General features: G+C 37.7%; 1 protein-coding gene across 4 annotated transcripts in view; it reads left to right on the top strand.

Annotated features, from left to right (window-relative positions):
* Nucleotides 1-5,639: 5,639 nt before the first annotated feature.
* The window catches only part of AGO3 (Argonaute 3), a 147,641-nt gene continuing 134,045 nt past the window's right edge, over nt 5,640-19,235 (top strand). For 2 of the 4 annotated variants that reach the window (XR_010437682.1, XM_064695342.1), the window contains exons 1-2: nt 5,640-5,796; nt 11,723-12,164. Coding sequence is in view for 3 of the 4 variants with exons in the window: in XM_064695342.1 (XP_064551412.1) it covers nt 11,726-12,164 (439 nt within the window). In the remaining variant the exon portion in view is untranslated. The remainder of the gene's footprint in view (nt 5,797-11,722; nt 12,165-19,235) is intronic. The other 2 variants (XM_064695340.1, XM_064695341.1) reach the window with 1 other exon arrangement.

The raw sequence follows: 19,235 nt of genomic DNA, 5'->3' as shown, positions 1-19,235 counted from the left end.
CGCACAAATTCAAAGTTGGTCAACGTTGCTGCCCATAAGCACTGCTGCATCTCTGGGTCAACGGCCCAGTTGATTCGCTCTCCTCCTACTCTCTCTCTCTGAGCGAATCGGGCGGCCGATCGCAGTCGCTCTTTCGCGTTTCCCCGTCCAGCGCAGTAGACCGCAAGACAGCGGGGCAGTGATGGTATCGGGCTGCACAGTTGAAGAACAACCTTAAAAATGCGGCGAACACCTAAACATACCATTACGATTTACGTCAAGCAATTATTAAATGAGGCTATCATATTAAAGAGATCATGTGTTGTCTCATCCGCCAAAATTTCCAGATGAATTGTGCTTGATTGAACATTGAAGAGCTCGTTCGGAGGGTGAAATGTATATTTTGTGCTTCTGTTTTGTTTAGTGAAATGGATATCTGCTTCTTTGATATCCACGAAAATACAGATCCATCCCAAAAAAATATGGGCAAGTTAACTGCTGGCCCCATGTGCGGTGTCAACGACCACGGACGGGAAATCTCGGGTTCCGCTAACATTGCTTGCCCAATCTCCGTCCGAGTACCCGATATTATCATTTCCCTCTTGCCTATTTCTGCTGTAAGGCGCCTTAAATAATAGTTTTAATGATTCTACCAGCTTGGTTTGGCGTCTGATCTTTAGACGGCGCCGAACAAAGTAAATGATGATGTAGAGTAAGAAAACCACGACCAGGGTGGTGCAGCTGCTCAGGACTGGTCTAGTCGTTCTAGATGTTTCGTAACATTAACTTGGGCCATATCGGATACCGCAGGTTTTTCTCACGGACCCGTAGATGTTAACGTACATCGTATGGTTGAGGAAGACCTTGTCGTCGATAGTTAGCAAATGGTTCCTAGAACTTTGCTGGCCGATCTCGTTACTATCGATGACGTTTATGGTTGCGTCATTGATAATAATCATTAAATCATCAATAATCATCAAATGACCCGGGTGTTGGGTGTTGCATTGCACAAAAGATCTAGTTATCAGTTGTTGAGCGCAAGTTTTTGTCTGCGATCGACTGCAAAGGTAGTACTAATCGATGAGTCACCGTGTTACCGTCCTCGAAATCTATGATCCTCCTATTATGCTGGACTGGGTAAACCTTAACTTTTTACAAATTAATTTGGGGTTTCGTTATCGCTGGCTATTTCTGGCTATTTCAATGTCATCCAAAATGGCTGGGCTGATTAGGTTTATTTTCGACAGAGTAATTGCAATAATTTAATTTTCTTATTCTCTTATTACTATTCCGTTTTTCGCTAAAATTGTTTAATACAAGTGTTCTTTATCCAGACTGTCTGCTTTCTGCATAGCATTTAAAGACTTTGTGAACTTATTAAGCTGAACCTGTACTTTAGTATACATAGTGCTTGTCAGTGGTTGGTGGTTAGTGAAAATGCTCACTTTTCTGACCCCGTAAAGGTTATTAATCTAAACCGTGTTCCGAAGCGTTTGAGGCTAAGCCAAAAGGCTTACTGAATATACCACGCTTAGTTTGAAAAACGGAAAAGTAGGCGACTGATGTACATCTGCTGGGCACCTAGCACTGCACCAGTCCCTTGCGTTGGATCGGATACACCGTTCCTGGTCGTCGCCCATGCGATGATCCCAGTTGCCTGCGTAGGCTCCAAAATGATCGCTGGTTGCTTCTCTAGTGCCGGCGTGTAGCCAATGTCATATGTTGTTGTTAGTGTTTGTTTTGAATATCTTTTGTTTCGGCGCTCCCCTGTGCATCACGTTTTCACATTTTTTATACCCTGAACCCATTAAAAATGGGTAAACAGGGTATGTTGTATTTGTGCAAATGTATGTAACAGGCAGAAGGAAGCATATCCGACCCCATAAAGTATATATATTCTTGATCAGCATCAATAGCCGACTCGATCTAGCCATGTCCGTTTGTCTGCATGTCCGTCTATCCGTCCGTCCGTATGTATGCAGGCAAGGATCTCAGAACCTATAAGAGCTAGAGACTTTAGCTGTAGGTCCTCCTAGTCCCCGCGCAGATCGAGTTAGTTACCGATATTCGATAACTTGCCCCGTTTCCAAGTAAAAATCGATATCGAAATCCTGTTTTTTGAGCAATTTCGGCAAATAATATGAGCTAGAGTCACCAAACTTGAAATGTAGCTTCTAGAATAGTATATATACATCAAGTATCTTTAATTTCAATACCTATCGCCACCTCCCCGCTCCACCACCGCAAAGCTATAAATCAAGTTAATTATCCAACTTGTATTGCCCATCAATTTAAGCAACAATTTATATGCCATTGCATATTTGAGAATACACAAATATTCTTTATTCTATTCTACAATAAGATGTACTGTCGAAAATTTCAATAAGATCGGTTAAATAACACAAAAGTTATGTGCGCACGTGTTAGCAGAATAGCTGCTGCGCAAATTCCAAGAATTTCTGTATACATGTCCACACATTCATGCGTGTTTGCTTTGAATTCTATCAACAGCACAATTGCGATTGTATTGTTTTCTGTGCTGCTACTTTAACTGGCTTTTTTCTCATTAAAACTCAATTATTGATGTGGCCCTTGAGTAGAGGCAGCGGTAAGTGGAGCGGTTAGTTGCGAGTTTGAACCCTGCCAAGGGAACAATTTTTTTTTTTTTATTTTCATTTTTCTTAATTACCACTAAATCAAACGAGCGCGTAGCGCGAGCTGCATTTGATGTTGGAAGATGAGGGTTCAGGGTATCCTCTAGTCGGGAGCTCCCGACTAGAACCTCTTACTTGATTTTTTTGTTTTTTTGTTGCCTTTTGCTCCAAAGAATGACATGTTTGTGTACGAATATTTGTTCAGTGTTTGCTTGCTTTTTTGTGTGCACCGTTTTTTTTCGCTCTGTGGTTTCGCACCTTATTCTTACCTCTTACCCCGGTAGTCAATATGTCGTTCTGTAGTAAACCTTGCACGTTCCAGCAGGCTGATGATTCTGAACAGCCGCAATATGTAAGTTGCTGACTATGTGACTATATGATGCATGCTAAATCGATCTCTAACGAGATCGCCGCCATTACTAAGACCTGTGCCCAATCTAGCCCAGATTGTTAAAAGCAATCCCGATGCCTATTTGGCCCCCACTCCTAATTTACCTTCAGCCCCAAAGCTCCTATTTTGACTGTTGTTGCCTATCGTAGGCAAGTATTTGTGTCCTGGCTATCGTCTGACACCACTTGTGATTCATTGGCTGCGTCTATTGCCAGGAAGCAAAAAGCGAAGCCTTTGCCTGTCACCCTTCCGGTCCCCTCGTTCCCCATTACTGCCACAAAAAACGAACTTCGTCTTCCGACCTAACTTCATTTCATTATCAGAATGTTAGAGGTCTCATTTCTAAGCTTAAAAATCTTTTTATAGCGTTTTCAGACACATCGTTAAATTGAACCATATCTGATTCTGAAGTTTTTTCGAACGATTTCAGAACTGGTTGGCCGACTCGCTGTGCTGTTGCATTATTTGGCGTTAAAGCTAGTCAAAACCTTTCTGTTTTACCGCGGATTCTGACACTGAGATTATCTCAGTCATATTTACTTTCGCTTCACGCGTTATTTATATCACATGCTTCTTTATTACACTTCATCCGATATTAAAGAATATATGAAATATATGATTTGTTCGTGATAATGACATATTTATCGTGTTGGCTGATTTTAATTTACCAGCCTTCTCTTGGTCATAATTCACTTTATAGATTGCATGATAATCCTTTCGATGTTTTAAAGCAATTCATCCTTCGTTAGAGGTTGCAATATTCAATTGCAATCCTCTTATTTCTCATTCATCAGCCACAAATTAGTCCCGCCGTTGCTGTCGAAAAGGAAACCAATCCATGCTTAATCAACGTACTCAAGCAACCGATTGGTCTTCTTTATATGACTCGGTTGATATAAAAACTTCTATAATTTTTTTATAACAGCCTGAACTCCCTCTTAAATGTTTGTATTCCCAATTCAATTCCTTTAATTGCTTCTTCAAAGCCACCCTGGTTTACTCCCAGACTATCAAACCAACACAATACTAAGTCTAAACATTTTAAAAATTTTAATAAGACTCCTCCTGTTATTTCCCATTCCTCCCTCCTTTCTGCTTTAAATTCTTTAACATTTTCTCCCTCTCCTGGGCCTGACAATATTCATAGTTGTCTACTCACGGAGTGTAGTTCTTCCCTTCTCTTTGTCTCCCCTGTTCGACATGAATTCGTAAAGAATCGGCCGACAACGACCAATCTGCTTGAATTTACTTCCTTGGTAAATGATGATTTCCTTTATAAAATGCAAACTAATGTCATTTATGCTGATTTCACTAAGGCGTTTGACTCTGTCCACCATGATATTTTACTTTTTAAACTTGATCGATAAGGTTTCCCTCCGTCGCTTTTGCTTTGGATTGGTTCTTATTTAAAAGGTAGGACCCAAAGAGTAATGCCGAGGCTGACTACCTCAAAACAGGTTCACGTAACTTATGGTGTTCCTTAAGGTAGTCATCTTGGATCTTTACTGGATCTTTACTCTTTACTACTTTTGTAAACGATCTCCCTTCGGTTATATCACATGCCCATGTACTTATGTATGCGGCCGATGTGAAACTTATTCCTTCATACTCTAGTCCCCTACATCACTCTCGTCTACAACGCTATGCAACTTTGGTGTTCGACCAATCAATTGCATCTTAATTTTTCAAAGTGTATATTTATGACCTTTAATTGTACTACACCTTATCTCGTCAGTTATACTATTGACAATGCTCCATTGCAACGTATACTAACACTTAAGGATCCAGGCGTTCTTTTTGATTACGATCCTTTCATAACCGAACATCTATACATCTGTTTTGTTCGGCCTCTCCTTGAATACTGCATTTGGTATCCGCAATATAATATAAGCTAGGATCGTATTAAAACAGTTCAGAAGCAATTTCTGCTTTTTGCCTTACGGGGTTTAAATTGTGACGACAATCTTCGGTTGCCATTCTACTCCAGCAGGCTTCTTTTTCTTGATCTTCCTTCGTTAACCAACCGTAGGACAGTCCTCGAGGTTGTCTTCCCTCATAAGTTGTTTGTTGGCGACATAAATTCTTCTTGATTCTTACACCTACCAGGAATTATCGCCATATATTCCTACCATCTTGCACAACATATTACGCTATGCACAATTCTTTTCGCGTGTTATGCCAAAATTACAATAGTTTGTTTCATGTTTTCTCCACCAAACTATTTCTACACCTAACAAAATTGTTGCTTTTAGGACATCGTCGGAAATTCACTGACCATTCCCAGATATGAGCAAGGGCATAGCTGGTGATTTCCCATCACTATCTCTTTTTCTTAACTACTTAACACTCCATACGGTATATCTAGTATAAATTTCTTTAATTAATAATAATTTCTTTATTTTATCATATTTATTTTATGCATAAAAAAAAGATGGGTTATTACTTGCAAAAGTTTTCATTAGTCATAATTATATAGATAATGTATTTCTTCGAAAAGATATCATAATATATGCTTTTATAGTACTCTTTCTAAGTTTAGTTTTGTGAACAACGTACTAGACATTCATTTATTGTCGATCATTTTTAAATCATATCTAGATGCTAGGTTGACATCTCTAAAGCTTAATATTAATTCATTCAACTGGAGGTGGCGCGAACATACAATTCTGAAAATTTTATTTAATACATGTATGCAAAAATCGATTTGCAATATACGCATGTTGTTAAACAAAAGTTGGGTAATAAATTTGCAATTAATTGATTATTAAAGTGGTAAGTACCAGTGTATTAAATGTATTATTGCAATCTGCATACAAATACATGTGTGTAACAGACAAAATACATATGTGCGTCACTGAAAAAGTACAAAAGTTTACGGGTTGGTGGTCTGTTTTGTACAGCATGTAGTTTTATATACACAGCTAATTTCAAACTGTACTTAAACAAACTTTAGGAAGCTATTATAACTAAAATAAATTAAAATAAAACGCAGGCTATTCAAAAAATGTTGATTAAATTTTGTTCAATAGAGGAAGCACCGTTAAATATTTCTAATGTTTGAACCTACATACAAGGCTTAATGTATAATTTACCAATTCCCAAAATTTTCCCTAATAATATAAATGTGGGACGATAAATCGACTAAAAATTATAAGCTCGTTTGGATACGATATTATATATCTTAACTCTCCTGATATAGCAGAATTAAGATTTCTACCCGTGCAAAACAATTATTAGTGTCTAACTTTTCAGTTTTTATAGTTACAGCTCTCTCATAGATAGCCCACATTTGGGCATTAAAAGATCCCAATTACATATTTTCCTTAGTATTATAGTTGTGGACTTTCACTCAGCGACTTCTTGAGCTGCCTTCGCAGTTTTGTTTTCGTCTTCGGTGCCCCAAAAGCTCCCGCGTCTTCGGTGTAAAGTTTATGTGTTGAATGTGTGCGCTTTACTAGTGGCCGTGCGTTGCTTGGCTTATGTTCTTTAATTATGTAGTTTTATACGAGTTTTTTGGATTAATTTGTTTTTTTCTATTTTATTTTACTTAATGTGTGTGGTCACTGATCTTCCTGACGCACTTTATGTTGTTGTGGTACCTTGACACTTTTTATACACTGAACCCATAAAAAATAAGTAAAAAGGGTCAAATGTATTTGTGCAAATGTATGTAACAGCCATAAGGAAGCATCTTCGACCCCATACAGTATATATTTTCATAATCAGCATCAATGGCCGAGTCAATTTAGCCATGACCGTCTGGCTGTCCGGCCGTAGTTATATACGCAAGGATCTCAGAACCTATAAGAACTAGAGACTTGTAATTTTGACCTAGTGCCCGCGCAGTACGAGTTTGTTTCCGATAGTCGATAACCTTCCCCGTTTCCAAGCAATCGATAAAAGCCGATATTGAAATGCTGTTTTTTTTTTTTATTTACTGCTTTAGCAAACGATTCGTAGCGCGAGCTGCATTTGGTGTTTGTAGAAGAGGGTTCTGGCAAAGACAAAATATACACTCATTAATTAACGTTCATACATTTGAATGCGACGCAAAATTTTTTAGTATGGCTTTTCCCACTTCAAACGACACGCCCGCTGACTGGCTCTTCGCTCTCCAAAAACCAGACGAACGAATGACGAAGTCGCGACTTGCTGATGCTGACACAAGCAACGAAGTTAGTCGCCAGCTTGCCTTCAGCAAATCTGGTCGATGGTGCTCTGCTTTTGCTTAATTCATGATATGCATACCTCATATGAATGATGCATTGCCCTAGATACTATTGATAAATTTTACAGGGCAATTTAAAAGTAATACTATGTTCAGAAAATAGCACACGTAGATTGATTTTACTTTTGTTTTTCGTGAAGTTCTTGTCTTAGCCAATGACGTGCAAGAACCTATGTGACTGATGCATGCATGAGAACATCAAAATATGTATATATGTGTTGTTATTCACTGCTGTGGCTTATGCTTGTTAAGAAATTAATTTTGTTAGTTTGTTAGCGCTGACCATGATCTACCCCCAATTTGTAGTCACATATGAATGTATGTTGTTTACAAAGGTTGGCGGTGTAGAAAATCCGTATTTTTGAGTCGATGCAAATATTTATATAATTTCTTTAAATTAAATTATTTAACTTTTTATTTCCAAATTAAGAAAAAAAAAGAATGCCAAAAAAAAAAATTAAAGAATTTAATATTTTGTTACAAATGTATTTATTTTGCGGCGCAGGGCACTTATTAGAATTTATAATTATATTATACAATTATTACTTGACAGCCAACTCGTAACTAGTTGTGCTTAGATTGCGATACAACAAAAAAGTATATAACGATATGTAAAACGAACGAAGTTCAACTCCAAAAAAGGCTCGCCGCTCTGAGCGAAGGGCGGTTAATGCGCAAGGCAAAAGGCCAACGAAAGAGAGTGGGCAGCAGCTTACAAAGAGCGCGCAAACATTATTTACCGTTGGGCTGTAATTATGATTGTCGTCTTCTGCTGTTGGCTACTGTTGGTTACTATACCAAACATTCCGTCAAGATCACCTGGATGCTCTGAAAGTGGAAGTTATGGTCGAGAATTAATAATTGCCGTGATGTGGCAGACGAGCGTGCGCAGCGAATCGAAATCCAGGTGGAAGGGCCAACAGAGACGTAAAAGTGATGCTTCGCAGTCTCCACAGGGGCTTCCCATAGTCCGCCAAAATGCGGTGAGCGTGGAGGGATGAACAATCATTCAATTGAGTCGGAAAAACAAAACTCGTGAACAGTGACATGCTCGTCACTTAGGAACAGGCGGCTCAAAACTGCCAACTCATTTTTGACACCTACGAAGTTTGTCGCATTAGGATGAACCGTTTTATTAGTGCGTTGAAAAATTATGTTGTTAACAAGTCCTTCACAAGCTCAAAGTGCACCGCCCTTGTAGCGAAGCATATGAAGAAGCTGATATAGAATTATACTGGTGGCCTGTTGCGTTAGTTCGCCGTTGTAGGAAAATGGTTCACAGTAATCAATGCCAATGGCCATAAAGAGATACGATGTGTCGAGACGGTCAGATGGGATGTCTGGCATTATATGCTCTGCCAATCGCGGCTTGGTACGAAAACCGATTGTGCATTTGTCAACAATACTGGAGACTGCTTTGCGACTGCCTATGGGCCAGTACTGGAGCCGGATCAAAGACAATAAGGCTCGAGGTCCAGCATGTAAGGTCAGTTTATAAAAAAAAAACTATGATTACTCGCGTCACAGGATGCCGACGGGGCAATATAATCGAATGTCGCCGTCCACCGATGCAAAAGAGGCCGATGTCGTTAAGGAATTGCGCAAAAGAGGCCATTGATCTAGACGATTTCACATGCCTTCCTTCCTTCCTTCAGTGCTTTGTAGTCATCGCCAAGAGTAGCCATTTGAACAAACCGCTGCAACAAATGTGTGCCATGATCACGATACAGTTAGTTCAGCTCCTCGGATTCGATTAACAAATTTGTAAATATAAGCTTGCAGCCAATCGAGAGATCAAGGTGGCTGCAGTTCCAAGTGTTACCATGTGTCGAAGGTCTGGCAAGGATTCGACGGGTACACAGGAGGAACGCCACACTTTCTTTCTCTTATTAAAAAACCCGGGTCATGGGCCCACAATGGAGACCGTGAGAGATCATTAGACTGCGCTCCTCGTAAAATGATTTCCGCCGGATTGAATTCAATGGGATTTTGATGCCATTGCATTTTGAAGCATCATTGCGAGTCCAAGCCAAACCTCGGCAGGGTCTGACTAACAGTAATACCGACAGACAAACACTTTCATTTGGCATATTTCGCTGACCAGTTGAGCCAATAATGCAGCTCTGCAGAGTTCCAACAAGCATAAGAGACGTACACTGGTGTTGACATGGCACTTTGAGACTGCATTTAAGACTCCATAAGTGCTTAGGCCGGCATCACAAAATCCGTGAATCGCCACTGTACTGCCTGGTGAGAGTGCACGACGGGGATACTAAAATTGGTGAGAATGCTCAAAATTAGCGCAGAAGTTGACCCAGGCTGTGATTAAGTGTACAGGTAGGCCCTCATCCCAGTCTAGTTTTTGTCTCTAGATAGCCTGCGTGAGAATTTTAGATTTTGTTATTTTACCAACTAGCCCAAGGGGGTCGTAATAGCGAGCAATTGGGGACAGGATTTTTCATTTTGTCAGTCTTGAGGGCAGCTTTAGTGGACAGAAGGAAAATAGGAAACAGTCTGAGGCGGGATCCCAACAAGGCGTAACGTTTTCGTGATGTCGTTGCCATCGTCGAACCTAAGCAGCGATTCTCTATCCTCTTCCGGTATTTTTTGAAGTACAGTTGTGTCGCTAGAACACCATTTTCGCAGCTTAAAGATACCCTTGGTCCAGACACTTGCCAAACAATTTTGGTAAAACGCATTGTAGCAAGCGACAAGCCTAAAACAACGGTGAATTACGAACCGGCGACGAAAAAAACGATCACAGAATTCTAGGAAAAACAAAAGCGCACAAGAGCCGTAGTAAATGAAACAATTTCTTTTGCTCTACTCTCATCTCGCTATTAGTGGACTTTAGAAATTCACTCAGCGAGGGCTTCGGCTCCGTGCCCAAAGAGCACTTGTTGCTTCCATGTGAAGTTTGTGTGGAATATGTTGGCGGCACTTGTTGCCGCGCTCTGCTTGGTTTTTGTTTTTTTATTATTTGGTTTAATACCATCTGTATGCTTTAAGTTGTTTTTCTCTCTTTTATTTTATTTAATGTCTGTAGTCACCGATCTCGCTGACGCACTTTATGTAGATTGTGTTCTGTGTGTGTGCTGCTAGCATTTTTGTCGGGTTAAGGTTATTAAGAGTTCGAAGCTGGCTGACAGAACAAACTTTGTTTAAAATTAATTTTCTTATTGCTAAGGAAAACAAGCACGTAGCTCGAGGTGCCTTTGGGGTTGTTTACCCCTAATCGGGAAATCACGTCTAAAGCATACTTGTTTGTATATAATCCTCTGCAGCCTCGCCTCTAGGGAATTGAAAATTTTACAGAGATGAGGTGATTTCGTGTTACCTAAAAACAAAGAAAGTTATCAGATCGAATTGGATCGAATCTAGGTGACCTTTCTTATTGACTGGGGTTTTGGACGGTGATAGGTAGAAGTTAAATGCTTTCAATAACAAAATCATATAAAAGTTTGTACATGATTTTCCAAATTTACTGCTGTGCTCATGTAAAAATTGTTGGGAGATGACCTAATTTTAAATGGAGAGTGCTGAGAAGCTATTCTATATCAATATAAACCTACTTTTCTACGGAAAATGGGGCATGGCACATCGGGAATATCATATTAAAAATGTTCAGGGTAGCCTGTTGTTGTGAAAAATTATTACGGAGTCGGATGGACGTGATACCATTATAAAAAAAAATGTATTTTTCAGTATTGTCCTCTCAGTATGCTAAAATATACAGCTTTATAGCAATTATTGGTAATTAAATTATACCGATAACAATATAAGAAGAAAAATATAAGTTTTGCGTATTTGAGGCATATACATTAATATATCTAATATATATAGCCAACGACATTGTGCAAGTGTCAATGGGCATATATTTCCGATGTCACAATTTTGCAACTGCCTTTCTTGGAAAAACAGCTTTATAGCTTTACGGGTAACACAGGAGTTTAACTGGTTAGTAAACCTTTATTTGTCCAGAGTTGAAGGGAAATGATTTTGGTTTAGTAGATTAACTCTCGTACGGGTCGCAACTACTACTGTTGCAACTTTTTTAGCCCGTACACATTATTCCGCCATTTATTCCACTAATTATGCTAGATCGGTTATCAAACATCTGTTTATTATTTATTTTAATGGACGATTTATAGTTATTAATCCAATGTAAGCAAAGCGTAAACGTTGTACAAACTGAAGGCAAGCGCTGATTGTTCTTCACAAATACGAAAACTTGTATGTTGATTTTACAATTATATTTTTGTTATGCCACATACAAGAAATTAAAATATTAATGTTTATTCATTTACGGCTATGTTGGAGTTATTCAAATATAATTTTGATATGATGATGAATCCATGTATAGCTCATTGGATAAAGTAAATAATTTCTAAAAGCGTAACGAATTTTAGGGACCACATTGATATATTGATAGCTGCCTAACTTTGTCCGAAATACTTTTATTTTTTATAGATCATGTCTGGACGTGGCAATTTGTTGTCCTTATTTCACAAAAAGACGGAGACATCGGAAATTTCTTCATCTAGTGGAGAGCATGCCAGAGATAGTGGCTTAGATGCTGACCAGTCTGTTTCAAGTGGAGAATACCGACGAATTGAAAGGGAAAATATTGCAAGTGAGCTTGCATCAACTTTTCAAAATGTCAACATTTCAATTGGACGTGGACGTGCAAATTTGCTGCATTCCTTTCAAAGTGAATCCCAACAATTAAGGAACGAAAAAAATCCATCGACTTTTTCAACATCCTTAGATGATTTCGATTCTCCTGGACACAAAAAAGAATGTGTTCAGGCAAAAAATTCAGCTTTGACTTGTGATAGATCTGAAATCAAAACAAACATTTCTATGGATGGTGATGGTTTGTTTTGTCCTAGCACAATTTACGGCACAAAAGGTAATGGCAATATCATTCGATAACACTATTTTGCAACTGTACTAGTCTGGTACAAAAAATGTATGAGCAACGTCAGAGACGATGATAGCTAGATTCTTCAAATTTTGCATCTAGAACATGTAGGATATCTTGAAGTGTATACAAACCCACAACATGTCAAATTCTTTAATACCACGTTCCTTTAAAATTAATACCTAGACGGCCATCCTTCGTCAATACAAGGACCAAAAGAAGAAAAAATATTTTATTTTTTTTACGCGTTAAATAGATTGTCAGTACCAGTCGTTTTGGTAGCGATTTAAGGAATGATTTTTATTAAATTCAAAAGAGCTTATCGTAGCTTACAATTGTAACTTAGCATAATTATGTTAAAGCTATCATAGTCTGAGAGGGAGAGCGAACTCATTCATATATAGTTGTTGTTAGCGCTCTCAGCCATTAGCCCGTCGAAGGGATAAGATGGTTGCCGTCAAGTGGCTGATCATATTATATTTGATCGTGTCGCTGACTTGCGCTAATGTTTTCATCATATTCTAATAACAATAACAAAGTGTTACTATACGCATGCATAAATACACTACATCTCTCTTTTTAAAAAAAAAAACTTAATTATATGAATTTATTTGATGTTACAAATTTTTCTTCTTTGAAAATGTATATATTCTTGATCAGCATCAACATCCGAGTTGATCTCGAGTCCGTCTGTCTGTCCGTCCGTCTTGTATGATCGCAAGGATCTCAGAACTTATAAGAGCTAAAGAAATTTTAAGTGTTGCTCCTCCTAGTGCACACGCAGTACCAGTTTATTTCCGATATTAAATAACTTGTCCCGATATTAAGCATTCGATAAAACTCGATGTCGAAATACTGTTTTTTTTTGGACTAATCTTTTGGGTTTTAAGAGCTAGGCTCACCAAGTTTGCTAGTATGTATTTGCTAGTCAAGTATATTTCATTTCTTGGCTATCATTACACTTTCCCCATTCCTATTACACAGAACAAATAAATGAATTAATTGGATTTAAGCCACAGTTTTAATACTGTTATCTTTTTGCGAAAATTCGAAAACATAAAGCACTATATATTGGTTAGGACACCCAAAAGGTATTAAAGAAAACGTGTGATTTTGTTGTCAAGTTATGTGGTTGTAGCTGCAAGCGCAGAGCGGGAGATGTACTATATACATGTGCACAAACACATGCAGTTGCCTGACATTTGAATTCTATAAACAAAATTGCCATTTCTATATGATTGTGTGCTGTGCTCTGGTTATATGATGCTATTTTACTCCAGTTTTTGTTCCGTCAAAACTCAATTCTTTTTATGGCTGTGAGGTATGTAGCAAGTAATAGGTTGCATATAGCTCGTTTGGTTGGCGGTATTTCAGTTTTTGATAGGGCAGGGGGAAATAATTTTTTTTTTTTTTTATCAATCCATTAAATAGGGAAAATATATATATGCATTTATTTTTGGTAGAAGAAGGTTTAGGTATCCCCTAGTCGGGCACTCCCGACAAGAGCACTCTACTTATTTTATTTTGGTTGTGCCCAATGTCATTGATAAGAATATTCGACTGCAACCTGCCTGGATGCAAAGCTTATCGTAACGCGATTTCCATGAGCGTACAACGCCATAAGGGGGATAGGACTAGAACGCCAAGAGTGGCAGCAATTGACACGACGATGTTGGCAGAAAATAAGGAGAAAATGAATGGTCTGATGGATTTGGCTTCATTAAAAACAATAAGTTAAAAACTATTTTCTTTTTGAGTAACCGAATTTGACCAAATGGGTCACAAATTACTATCTCTACCAAAAATATTAACTCAAACTCAGCTTTTACAAGCTACACTTTGCTCTTTCGAAATGAGCAAAATCGTATCTGAGGTTGACATTATAGCTGCAGTGCTGCACTTAACTAATAGCTGACTAATTCATTTCCTCGTGCCTACGCCGTGGCATCAATCACTTATAACCTCAACTCCTAAAATACAGCTGCTACGTTCGACCTTTAATTTCCAAACCAAGTGATATTCGCAATACGCTTATTGATTGGCTAAGATAAAACAAGTATTCTTACCAATTTTTTTGGAAAACTAAAGCCACGGATTAAAGAATTCGCTTTTCATAACAACACGCTATAATGCGTTTATTAATCGAAATTTATATATTGTTTTATACTAATTTATTGGCTGAAATTACGAATGCAAGGAAGTGCTACTCATAAAAGGATGTTAGTCCTCTAAAATAGATCTTTTGTAATCCGAACCCACTCAAAATTGGTAAAAAGGGCATATTGTTGTTGTGCAGCATCTCCGGCCCCATAAATTATATATATTCTTGAGCTAGTCACCCACCATGATGTGTAGCTTCTAAAATAGAATATTCAGATCAGATATTATCATTTTATAGCTATTGCTAACCAGGCCCCGGTACACAAATTAAAAAATCATTTAGAACTAACCTACAATTTAAGCCACAATTTTAATCCAATTGTCGAAATTTTATTAAGATCGATAAAAAAACACAGAAGGTATTAAAGAAAACGTGTGGTTATCTATAAATTAATCATTCACTTCGTATTAGCGGGAATATTATAAACTGTTTATCTGCGTAAGCGGATAATTCAAGATAAGACCAGTTGCGAAATGAGTAGTTTACTATACCATGCGGACTCGCATGGTATCGAAACTAAAACTAAAGACAATTGTTTCTTAGAGCGCTATGGTCGTCGGAGCCGACTTTTATGTCCGCCATAGCGTTGATCTTGCGCCTCGTGTGGGGTATCATTTTACGGGCTGATCCAACAATGTGGCTGATCGATATGACGCATTGTCAGCATCATAGATCAAGTGACCGAAGTGAAGTTCGTCGGCCTCGCCTACCCAGCTGAACTGCGGGTTGTTACTTTTTAACTACTCCCCGTTTTGAAGCATTGGCGTCCTCGGCCGGACAAATGTTGCCACCACCTCCTGTAACTCGTGGATATAATGAATACAAGTTTTTTTTTAATCATATAGCTTTTGTTTTTTCTTGGTTGATTGATACCTTTGATTATGTAACATATATAAATAAAATACGCCACTACAGGGCTAATATTTTAGCTTAGCATAGCACATAGTGTACAACAGACTCTCATCTTTGATATCCGGCTTTCATACATTTGTGTTAGCATTTTTACACATAGACCAATACAAATATACGTATATTTTATTGTCAGAAACTTGGTTAAAAAGAAAGATACTATTTCTAATTATAGTAGGGTCTGATTTGACGTTAAAGCACCTTTCCATTCTTTTAATGAAATTTCTACTCATGTGCGTGATAAAGATTTGTTTATTGTGTTGGGCAAACAATCATTGTCTTATATTACCGTGTACATCCAGCTCTGCATTTGAATATAGTAGGGTGAGAAATCGGTGAAAAGGTCGTATCTAAATTTGGAACACAAAACTTGCCGCAAGGCTGGGGAAGACTCGCTAGTATATATATTAGTTCAAGTTTAACACGTTGAACGCGGCTCCTGGCCTTTGGATAAGGTTTTGAATGAGTTTTTTTTTGTTGAGTCCTTTTGTGGATTCCAGGGCAGGGCATCTCACAAACCGGAGTTAGGTCGGCTCGTCTATCTTCTTTCCTTAATAAATATTGGTTGTTATTACGATATTTATAATTTTAATTACTGAGCTTGTCTGCTGTGTGTGTAATTTTCATATTATAATGACTCTTTTAGCTTAACGAGCTCTTTTATAAGTTCATTTGCCTTTTCCCCAGTTGGGGGCTATGACGTACTGCATTAGGAAGACGAAGTTACAGACCAGAGATTAAAATAATATCAATAGTATCTAGGTTAATGTATCATTATGCGTCGATAGTATAGAGCTTTTTCGCTCAATGTACTTTGAAAACGAACTGACGCAGAGCATCATCGACCAACTCCTTCTATACCCAAGTTTGCCAATATCATTGTAATGCTATGCATGGGGTATTTATTAGCCGCCGGTTTCCGGTTGAACTATCTGAAATCTATTACCAGCCGCGTATTTTTATTACCCGCATCATCGATGCCCTTCTAGGCATCAACCTAAATCGGATTTTTTTTAAGGTAAACGCGACTTTCTGAAAATGTCCTTTAGCAAGGGTTTGCTTCAGTGGGGCCGAAGTCAGCTACACCCTTCGGATATGTCGCATTTAGCTCCTTTACAAAATTAACATTGTTAAATTTATTGTAATTTATTTTTAAGTGTGTTTCGGGGGTTAAATTCTGTTGATGACGGATGGCTTTAAATATTATTTTTTAGTTATTTCGTCAATTCTGCTTTGTATAATCAGGCTTTGTTATCTTATGTCCTTGAAACGTTAGGAATGAGATACAGAATTTATAATCTGTGGTTTGCCCCTGTTGGAAAAAATATTAGATTTTTTAAAGTATTGATTGGGACTTCAATGCTTGGTATTAGATATAATTTCGGCACTGTCTTGTGTTGATGCCACTGAGTTTAGTTGGCTAACCCTTGGTACCGCATCTGTCACGACGTTGCCTCTTCCTGGTCGGTATAGCAAATCGTAGTTGTAATTCTCACGTTCCCGTTTCCCAGAGAGACTAAGAGAATGTGTTATGGGTGGATGATCGGTAAAAATGTTTATTTTTGCTTTTAGTGCCCGAATTAAAGCGGGCATTTCTCTTTCGTTGGCTGCGTAGTTTTTTTTTAGTTTTCGACAGAAATCTTTTAAAAAATGTCAGTAGTTAAGTAAATAGGTTAAGTACTTCTATGTAATATCTATTCATGCATTCCTTGTTTTATCAATGGGTTCTATAGCTTCTTGGTGGAAATTGTCGAGTCTTTTTGAAGATTCTCGCCATCCCCCTTAAAAGAGAGTTAAGTTGCTTTGCTGTAAGTAACCGTTAGGCCTTGCAACGCTCTCAGATTTTGCAGGGTTTTGGGAATTTTATAGTTAGCAATTGCTTACAATTTCTTTGGACTCATTTCCTCGCCTTTTTCGGAAATAACAAAACCAACAAAACAGACATTTCATATTGACTTCATGCAAGGAAAATTGGGTCATTGCTTTTAATATGATATTTTCATTATCTATATAATATTTGTTGGCTGGCTCGAGATCCGGGTTTGTTAAGATAAACAGTGAAAACAATATTTTAAATACTTTGCTTCCAATATATTTCGGTTGCACATCGGCAAACCGTCTTCAGGGCAATAACACCAAGATGACATTTGGAATACATTAAGTTAAAACAATAATTTGAACATTTTACATACATTATTTTGCACGTCTGCGCTTTTTGACGTGGAGATTAAAATTGATGCTGTTTGGCAGTTTAAAAGGTGTCTGCACAAGTGAGCGCAATTTTCTGGGTCTGTCTTGTAGTTTAGTCGTTTGTTGGTTGGTGTGTTAATTATGTGTAGCATTTCCAATGTGTGTCATTTGTTGTAGTGTTGTTCTTGTTGTTAGATTGTTGTTTTGTCAAAATTTGGTGTGTAGTTGCTTCTTAAACAGTGGGTCATTAGTGCTGTTTTCTGTTTGACTTTATATTGTTGAAGAATTTCTGTAATGTATTCGTAGGTTTGTGTGCTACTTTTAATTCTTGTTTGTTGTAGCAGTCTGAGCTCGTGAGGCGTTCTGATAGTCGAGGTACATATGTTAGGAATTTGTATATTTTGGCAGGTTCTGTTGGCTTTTTAATAATGTTTTGATTATATTTTGTTGGAAGTCCTTTTGGTTAAGAGTTCTTTGATTTCATGTTCAATTTCTTTGTGGTATATTGTGTCCGATATATTAATCATATTGTATCATGTGTATTGATTATCATACTTTTTGGGTGGTTTGAATTGAAGTTGAGTTTTCGTCCGGAGGCTATTGGTTCCTTATACCACTTTATATTGAGTGTGTTGTCAAATCTGCTTACTATAGAGTCTAAAAATTGTAATTTCCCGTCCTTTTCTATCATTATCTATTTTGAAAATTGTAATGTTCTTCAGATCGTGAAAATTCATATTTTCCGTTGTTATCGTAGAAAACCTTGATATGACTTGAGGTAAGACTTCATTAATTGTGGGTATGGAATATATGCCTGCTATCGCGTCTGTCTTGAGCTCCCTTTTTCGATAGCAATTCTGAACATATGTTGTACAGAGGCATCTGCCTTTTTGGATCAATCCACACTGGTGAATTGTAATTTGATCTGAATGGCCGGATTATACCGTCATTCAAAAGCTTTATTTATTATTTCGTCCTTTAGGGACATAGGGTATTAGTAAAATTTAAGGTGTACTGATGAATTATTCGTAGCTCTACTCGATGCTTTAATTTTGTAGAATAGAGTTGGGTAGTTTTGAATTAAATTTATTAAACGGTCTGTTCTATGGATAATATTGATGGCTTAGTATTTGTTCTTCTTATATAAATGGAATTCTTTATAATTATGATCCCTTTGTTTATTTTGATTTTTGTTTCTAATTCTTTTAAACTATCATTTCCCAAAAATCATCGTACTCTGAAAGGTTGGCAATATGAAATATATAACATTTATTTCTGGATGGTTAAACAGATTGGCAACTTAGTTACTGATTCAAAAAATGTTTGATTTCGGATCGGATTAGATATCAACTTTGGTTGGATGTTGATATCCTGTTTGAACCTTTGTATGTACCAATGACATTGAGTCTTTGGCCGCTCCCCATTTTACACGCGGAATATGGTAATAAGAAATCCGTTATTCTACAAAATTTTATGATGAATAGCTTATGGTATTTTGTTCAGTTTTCCCATGTTCGGTGTTTTCGTCCAAACTGTACTCATATCTTTCTTGAGTTTCGTGGTCTAACATACTTTGTTGTAGCTGTGTCATTTTCGACCCGACTTTCTTCTCTGCCCTGAATAGTAAATGTCTCTTGTCTTCTGTCTGTTTGAGTCATGGCAATACGAAGTCTTTTGCCTACTTCAAATTGAATTGAATTATAATTGAATATTCTTGATCGGAGGATTAGTCTGCGCACTCGTGTCTATTTTGCACCACTTTCGCATCGGGCAGTCAAGTTAATATATTCATACATGCA

Source organism: Drosophila montana, unplaced genomic scaffold (genome assembly GCF_035044405.1).
Source record: "Drosophila montana isolate Dmon_TW-CO22-7 unplaced genomic scaffold, ASM3504440v1 contig_3735_1, whole genome shotgun sequence".
Classification (NCBI taxonomy): Eukaryota; Metazoa; Arthropoda; class Insecta; order Diptera; family Drosophilidae; genus Drosophila; species Drosophila montana.
Note: the sequence above shows the minus strand (reverse complement) of the source record. Positions and strands in the feature narration are given on the sequence as shown.